Here is a 9,246-nt window from a genome sequence, read left to right as displayed (position 1 = left end):
ATTTTCTAGTGAGATTTTGAGCATTATCTGTATCTTCAGCTCTAGAAAACTAGGAATATGATTTTGAATTGCATACTAAGGAAAAATCTACTTATAACAAAAAAATTTAAAAAATCATAGCAATTTGTATTTAATATAAGATTTTTATTACACAAGGAATTGGATATCTAATTTCATTTATGCGTTATCTATAAATTCTAAAATATTATTAAACATTACTAAGCTATAATTAAGTAAAGAGTAGGTCAAGAGAAAATAGTTAAAAATTAAAGTTAAGGTTACTGCAGAACTTTTGTTATGTGGTATGTTACATTTGATATAATCTTGAGAAGACAAAAAGAAAAGTTAGAGTATTGCAGCCAAATGTTGGCCAACATCTGGAATGACAAGAAAATATAAAAATCGAAAAAAGAAGAGGAAGACAAAAAATAAAGAGGAAAGAGAGAGAACAGACATGTCATGAAATACTATAAGTTAACAAAAGCAATGCAGAAGAATATTTAAGAGCATCAAAAATGTCCTCAATATATTAAGTAAAAACAAGTTCCAAAATAGTATACATAATATAAATTCCTATGCATTTAGAACAAAAATGATAAGACTATATTCCAAATACCAGACAATATTAAACTTTCCACTGTTCTCAATTTCTAAAATTTTTGACAATATTTCTTTTGTTCTTAAACTTTAAAACAAATAATTTTTAAACGATGTATCTTTAGCTTTTATTTAATTATTAGTATTTCAACATTTACTAAACTACTATAATTTTTTTGCGTGCTGCAAAAAAAATGTGCTTCAATGTGCAAGGTAAGTAACCTAACTACCATTTATAACAATGATTCAAAGGTCAAATATGTTCCAAATTCTTAAAGAGCTAACCGAAAAAAGAAACTGCAATACTGCCTAATTATCAGCTGAGGGCTGTCTAGGTATTCCCTCCTGCCAAAAACATCTCCCGCAAGCATGATTCTCCTCTATGTTCTTTACACCAGCCACATTTCTCCCCTCTGTGCTTTGGTTATGTTGTCTCAAATCCTCTGAAATGCCCCACTCTACCCACACATACCCCAATCAACTCGTTCTCCCTCCCCCTTATGTCCTAAAAGCTTATAAATATTTAGAATGCTTACCCTGCTTTCTCACAAATTGGAAGATAAGTACATTATTAATGATTTCTATGGTGAAGTATTATGTTACATACAAATTCTACCAATCTAACAATAAATATAAGAACTGGAAATGCGTTACCATCCACAAGAAGTAATAAACCGGATCCTTTATCTAGAATATCAACAATAACTGCTTCAGATTTTAATTTTCCTAAAATAAAAGGTAAATAAATAAATAAATAGACATTTTAAAGGCCATAAGTTTTTATATGAAGACATGAGAGAACTTAACATAAATTGCACTGTAAGTTCCACAAAACTAAAAATTACAGTTTGAAACAATTTTCAATGTAATGTTAAACAATTCAACATTAGAGGTAATTGGAATACCTGAGTGTCACTAAATTTAAAACATCAATAATTCTGACAAATAAATGGTTTTAAAATAATAATTTTCAATCATTCGACAAACATTTATTAAATATACAACCAATACCACTTACCCCATTCGTTCTCAATCTCTACTCTACTGGCTTCCATGAGATGCTGTTTCTTTCTAATTACTCTATTCTTTCATTGACTCCTCTTTTCATCATTTAACTGGTGATGTCTCGATAGATAATTATTATCTGTGGGTGAAGTCATCATCTTTTTCTCAAACCTGCTTTTCTCCTTTGTTCTCTGTATGAGTGAATGGTATTACCCACCCAGCTGCCCAAGCCAGAACTTGAGCATCACCTCTAACTCATAAAACAGAGTCTAAGTGTGTGGCAAGACTTGGGTATGCCAGGGATGGCAAAAGCTACATTATACTAAAAGTTTTGACTCACCCTTAGTCATCTGGAGTTTTTAATAGGGAAATAACAAAAACATCTGCATTTTAAAAATAACATTCTAGCTGCAGAGCGATGAACAGACCCAAGGGGAGCAAGTGAGAGCTGACAGAAGCCTAAACAAAAATATAAAAGTGGAGGTGGACAGAAATAAAAGGATTCCGGATGCATTGAAGGGAGAGAATCAAAGAACTTGTCTGGATGTGAAAGATGGTAAAAGGGAAGGCAAGGATGATATCTAGATTGTTGCTTTCCCCTCCTAAATAGCTCTCTGATCCACCCATTTCTTTCCATCTCTCCACCACTATCGTAGTCCATGCTACCATCATTTCATCTGAACTACCACATGGACTTCGAAGTACCTGCACATCCACTCTGACCAACTTTAAAACGTGCTCCATACATATCCAAGGCGATTTTTTCCCAGTCAACTCTGACAATATAATTGCTCTTCCCAACATCACCACTACCTCTCCCCACCACTTCCCAAGGCTCTTGCAATAAATATAAAACCCCCTAATCTGATCTACGTAATACTATTCCCTAACACCACTACCAGGCTCTCTGGGCACCCTGGCTTTCCTTTGCTCCTCCTCATCTATGCTTCTCCATATCCTGAGGGCCCTTACACAGGTCCATCGTTGGCTCTGTCTGGAATGTTCTTTCTTTCCTTCTTTTGCCTAACTTCATAATTAGCTGAAATCTTGCTTTCAAATCTCTCCTCATGTCAGTTCTTCAGAGAAACACTTCTCTTCCCAATTTGATAATTTCAAATCCTTCTATTTTAAGTTCTAATGGTATCATGTACGTTTCATCTTTAACATCACATGTACCATCACCAATTCCTCAACTATTTATTGATTGCCAAGTTCTATGTATTTTGCTAGGGCTGTGAATACATGAAGTACAAAAACAAATCTATACTCTGCCCTCATGGAGTATGTAACCTAGTTGATGGGGAAGACAGCCAATAATCAAATAACTAAACACTTCCGAACCTTTGCACATAGAATTTCCTTTGTCTGACATATCTTTCAATCTCCTCTTAACATGGTTAACTCGTAATTTCAGATCGCAGCTTAGATTTCATTTCTATTAAGAAGTCTTCCTCAACCCCTCAAGTTCAGTTCCAGGTTAGAAACTTTCCTATGTGTTCCTGTACCAAACTTATACTTCTCATATTATAACATATCACACAATGTTTGTCATTGCCTATTTTCTCTTTTCATCATTAGACAGATTCTAAGCTCTGTAAAACTAAAGATAATGTCTTTTTCATGGTTATACTACCAATCCTTAGCAAAGTGCCTGGCACAAAATAGGTATTTAATAAATATTTACTGAATAAATAATTACAGACAATTATTTTCTTCCTCTACTTTTCTATAATTAACAAATTTTGAGAACATGTTATTTTATAATTTTGTAAAAATAAATATGAGTACTAAAGGAGAAAAAGGTTAAATTTACCCTAGGAATCAAAACCACAGTTCCATGAAGCTCTATTCTGGGAATTTGGCATAATTATATTTGCATAATGATTATGTGCTCATAAGGAATTTACATATACTAATATTTGATGATCACATATTCCCTGTTAGACATTCCAGCTGGTAACACTATCAATTTCACTTTCTAGATGAAATATTGTTTTGCCCTAATATTGTTTTATCATGAGAAAGAAAAGAGTCTACTAAAGAAAGATATCAAGTAGAAATATAATAACAATCAAACTTTTGAACCCAGAAAATATAAGGACCAGCATATCCTGGACTAGAATATGTCCTAGTTCATGATGGAAAATAAAATGCTGCTGTTAGGTTTCTTGCATCTAGTGCTTATATTTTCACCACAGGGAGCAGTAAATTAGCCTATGATAGTACCACTGTAGCTAACATATTAGCTATTAAGAGATATAGATACTGACATCAATCTCCTGATGCTTGAAGTCTTGTGTCTCATCAATTGGTGTTTTACAGAAAGATTATAAATATTAGTCAAATCTTGGTTTTCTGCAATTTAAAGAGGTTCGAAACCATAAGTACTTTAATTTTGAAAATTCATACTTATTAGCAAGTAAACTTTAAAACTTAAAAAAAATGCACAGAGGCTACTAAAGAAAAATAATTCATGATAAACATAACTTGAGGCTAAGGAGTTACAAGAAATTAAGAAAACTATTTTCCACAACTTCCTATTCACATTGCTTTTCAGTCATAATTCTTTCTGAATGTTGCATCTCTCTCTTTGTATTTAAAATCCCTAAAGGATTATACATTTTTACTTCCCTTATCATATTGGTTCTCAAACTGACCCATTAGGATGGCTGCATACAAAATATACAAGGAGCTTCCTAGCCTCCACCATTGCCACCACCATACCATGAACACATGATGTACGCATGCACACAAAATCTCCAGGGTTGGGATCCCGAATCCATATTTTATTAAAAATAAAAAGTAATATAATATAATGTAATAAAAGATGACTTTAACATGCAGCTAGGTAAGAAAATTATCTAAAACCAAATACTGTGCGTTACACGTGGCAGGTATGCAGCAGATATTTGATTAATGTAGTCACCACACGCTGTGCACTGCCTCAGCTAAAAAGAGCTGTGTGAAAACATATGCTGTAATAGTAACACTGAAATAAAGCTATTCAGCCTTAAGCAATAAGAATCTCATAAATTTTTTAATAAAATAAGAAGATTGAGGAAAAAAATTAAAGTAGGATTTCAGCTACTTACTGACCTCTACATTAAAAAATATAAACTGATATTTTTGTATTTTACCACCTTATATGGCCAGTATATAATTAGACAATATTCTAACATCAGAGTATCAAAACATAACAAATTCATCAAATTATAATGAAAAAAATTTTTTTAAGTTTTACTGAACAAGATATTATTCAGAAAAATAAAATTGATTATTAATGCGGACTTAGTTTTATTTACTCTAATAGAAAATAGAAAAAAGTTAACTACACAAATGTTTGCTTTATGAAAATCGGCATCCATATGAACATCTGAGAAAGAGGAACCATGTTAACAGGAATCATAATTGATAACACACGATCACTAAGTTTAGAACACACACACACACACACACACACACACAGAAATGCTCCTTTTCATACATTCAGTAAATTATTAGTATTTTGAAGTAATTTATTAAATAAGACTATTAAAGGACACAGTTTAAGATAACCAAAACAGGTACTAGATAATATCAGCCTACTCTAATGGCTGACAAGCACATAAAGAACTTCTGGTATAGTTTATTTAGGTCACTGTATGTCAATTTAACACACTGACATGACACAGTTTGGAAGATTCGCCAGAAAATAAAATTATGGTGTGATTATGGAATCAGTGTATCAAGAACTCACCTGCTCTAGGAAATGGTTTATATAACTCCAAGTATTGCTCTCCATGAAGAATCTATATTAGGGTAAGCAAAGTTTTATTAGTACACACTTTTTCCTTTGTTCTGCCTTTGGATATAGCTTATTGCAAGTAACATTTCACCGTCCACATGTTCACATCACTACTTTTCCCAAATTATCTGTCTCAATTTGGCTCTGATTTCTTAATCATATGAATCGGAAATGATCAGTCCCCCAACCTAAAGACTGTCAGCTCTTCTGGAACAGAGAAGATATCTTGTATTTGTGGTCTTTCTTGACATTCATAAATCCTTGTTGCCTGATAATTATGGATTATTTGCCAATAGAACCACTAAACAAGACTGTATTTTTAGTGCTTATCACTGTGCCTGGAACATAGTGGGCATCCAATAAATATCTATTGAAGAAAAATGAACAAAGTGGCAAGTACTAGTAATTTCAGGTCACACATACCAAATACAAACAACTCAACCTAAACAGAAATAGAAACCTTACAACCATGTTCAAAGCAAAAGCACTATCAATGTCAACATTTCTTTAGCATAAAATCTTGAAAATTACCTACTAAGACTGTATACTAAGAATACTGTGTAACTGCATAGCCACTTAACCTCAGTGTTTCAAAGCAAAAATATACAAATATAGTAGGAAAACAATAAGACAGGAAAAACAAAATCCGACCCACATATTCACATGACCACACTTTACTGTCATGGGATGTCTTCATTAACAGTCTTTCTCAGAACCCAGAAGTTAAAAAAAAAAAGGGGGCAAGGGGCCTGGCAGTGCTGAGAGGACAAATGAAGGACTGCCTCACTGCACTGTATGGCCTAGAAACTCAAGGTTGGGAAGACTGAGATTCAAATTCCATGATGGCTATCATTCCTGGCCACAGATTTTGAACACTATCTATGATTTCCCACTCCTTACAAATCTGAGTGACAACTTTGACATATTGGCTTTATTTGAACTTACTATATACAAACAGAATTATATGCAGCAAACACATGGGAGAATGAGTAAAACAGTAAACTGCCTTGCACATATTTCTCGCCTCCCTCCCAACTTCATGAAATACTCTAATAAAATAAGTTCTCGTAAGTTCCGAGCAGCAATGGGCTAATGGAACCTGTAGTAAATGGGTTATCCAATCGAAGTTGTAGAAATCGACTCATAGCTCTATGATTCAACAATTATTACTGGGCTCATAACTTGAACCTTACTCAAGAAATAAAATATACCCCACCTCAAAAACTTTCTCACAGTTGTTCATGTCTTCCTTCTTGAAACAATTTATTCATCTCGCTTCTCAAATACTAAATTCTCCTGCTGTACCTCATCCCTCATACCTCACCAGCCATTGCTTTTCAGTCTTTCTTGAAATTTCTACACAACTCTTCAACCACTAAACAATGCAGGGTCCATAAACTCAAGATTTTCTCTACTTACACCCACACATTAGGTGATTTCATCTAGGTTCGTGTCTTTATGTATCACTTAAATCCTATGAACCCAATTAGACCTCATTCCCAAACTCTAGACACATATATTCAACTGCCCACTTTATATCTCTGAATGTGTAATAGGTATCACAAATCTGTCCAAAACCAACTCCTGATCATCTATCCTCACCTTAATGTAACTGTATATATCTATTATACATAGTAATGTCATATGTAACCACCTTACTCATTAAATATGTTGTAATTATAAATAATACGTATCGATATATATGCATATATATCATCCCAGTTGTCCAGACCCAAAACCTTCAACCTTCATCCTACACTTCTTTTTCTTTCTCCTCATATCTAACCTTTTGCTTGAATTACTATAACAGGCTCCCAACTGGTTTCCTTGCTTCCAAGCTTCATTCTCATATAATCTGTTCTCCACACAGAAGGAAAAATGAGCCTGCGAGTGAACAGAGCCAGGTCATATCACTCCTCAGTTCAGAGTGCTATAAATGGCCTCCCTCTTTAACCAGAGTATAAACTGAAATCCTTACAGTGAGTACAAGGCACTCTTCTCCTACCACTGATGCCTTGCTCACTGTGCAGCTATACTGGCCCCCTTGCTGTTTCAAAAACAAAAGCCAAATATGCAACTGCCTCAGGGCCTTTTCACTTGTTCTCCCTGCCTCAATACTCTTCCCCTGATAATTACCTGGCTTGCTCCTTCACTACTGTCATCAGATAAGGATTATCAAATCCATTTTTATAGATAAGGAACCAAGTTTACAGAGGTTATTTACTCTTGGTCAAATAGCAAGTAATGATAGAGAATTAATAACATTATGCCAGGGTTGTGGGACTGAATATGATTGCTATTTTCTTCTTTTTGCTTGTCTTTTCAATTAATTCTCTTCTCTTTTATTCTTAAAAAGAAAAAATGAAAAGACATGCTAAATTTTATTCCTGAATCAACCACTATAAACTGTTTTATTAATACACACACAAAAACACACATAGGATGTGACATTCGTCAATCATATTTAAAGAAACAGAAAAAAGCAAAATAAAGGTTTCTTATTAGGCATACCTTTGCCATGTTGATTGAAAGCCCAGGAATCTCTGCTAATTCTCCAGAGAATAGATACTTCTGAGCTATAGTAACTCCGAAGGTAGGCAAACAGGAGAAGTCAGAACTTCCTTCATAAATAAATTTAAAATCCTTTGGTTCCTTGATTGATGCTCCCACTCCAAGGGCATACAGAATAGTGTCCACTTCCGTGTAAGCAGAATAAAATGGAGGAAGTTTATGGCCGATAGCTCCACCCTATGAAACAGTGGTTGAAAATGATTTTTCACTTATATTTTGGTCAAATCTTTAAAATTTTAAGTTTTCAAAACTATTAACTGCTTACATATCTAGTTTTGCTTCTGAAAAGATGTGACTAGGAAGTCATTTCAGTGAATTTGATGGAGTATTATCATTGTTTCATTTACATGTGATTTTTTAAATAGAAACCAATTAGATCATGTATAGAAAGGACTTCATCTACAAAAGTACTTTTTTTATTGCTTGCTTCTTGCTAATCTATAGTATGTCTCATTTTCAACTTTCCTGTTTCTGATGCTGGAAATCCCTGTTAATTCAGCAACTACTGGCTACTCAAAAAAAAAACAACAAATTTGTTATAAAGATAGTGACAGTGAATTGCTCTATAAGATCTAGTGTATTCACTGTAAACAGATGAGGAAAACACTGCTTAATGCTTGTAAATTAGATTGCCTCATAATGGTTTTAGTTAGAATGAGATTTTTACCTGAAGTTCCTTCCCAGGAATGTCCTTTATCTAATTGAATATTGTATTTTTCTATTTATTAATGATACGTCTAGCTAATGTAGGCAGCATATATTAGGTTATAAAAGAATGATGCTCAATTTTCAATCACTTTCATTATAAAGCAAGAGTCGCCAAACAATGGCTGAGAGCTAAGAATGGGTTTTACATTTTTAAAGAGTGATTAAAAAAAAAAAAGGCAAATCAAGAAGAATATGTGACAGAAACAGTATGTGGTCCAGAAAGCCTAAAATATTTATTTTCTGGCCCTTTACCAAAGAAGCTTGCCAACCCTTATTCTAAAGTAAAATCACACTTATAAACTGGTCATATTCTCAGGGTTAAAATTACATTGTTAATTTTATCACTATGTCTGTCCTGAGTCACAAAACACCAAAATCCAATGTGTCGAAAGATTTATTTTTCACTATTTATGCACTACAAGTTTTGTTTTGTTTTGTTTTGTTTTGTTTTGTTTTAAGGATAAGTGCAGGAGACAGTAAATCACCAAACTTCATCTGAGCTATAACGACAATTCTATTAGAACTTCTGATACAATGGGAGGCTTTTTACTTCTAGCCATGTTGAAATATTTCTAAATCAC

At 33.5% G+C, this 9,246-nt stretch overlaps 1 protein-coding gene across 1 annotated transcript in view; it reads right to left on the bottom strand.

Annotated features, from left to right (window-relative positions):
- Positions 1-9,246, bottom strand: part of HSD17B4 (hydroxysteroid 17-beta dehydrogenase 4) — a 79,954-nt gene that overhangs the window by 34,663 nt on the left and 36,045 nt on the right. The window contains 3 exon segments of the mRNA XM_006913306.3: positions 1,252-1,323; positions 5,339-5,390; positions 7,898-8,165. Of these exon segments, the coding sequence (XP_006913368.1) occupies positions 1,252-1,323; positions 5,339-5,390; positions 7,898-8,165 (392 nt within the window).

The sequence above is a fragment of the Pteropus alecto genome, unplaced genomic scaffold (assembly GCF_000325575.1).
Source record: "Pteropus alecto unplaced genomic scaffold, ASM32557v1 scaffold20, whole genome shotgun sequence".
Classification (NCBI taxonomy): domain Eukaryota; kingdom Metazoa; phylum Chordata; class Mammalia; order Chiroptera; family Pteropodidae; genus Pteropus; species Pteropus alecto.
This window is presented reverse-complemented; position numbering and strand designations above follow the sequence as displayed.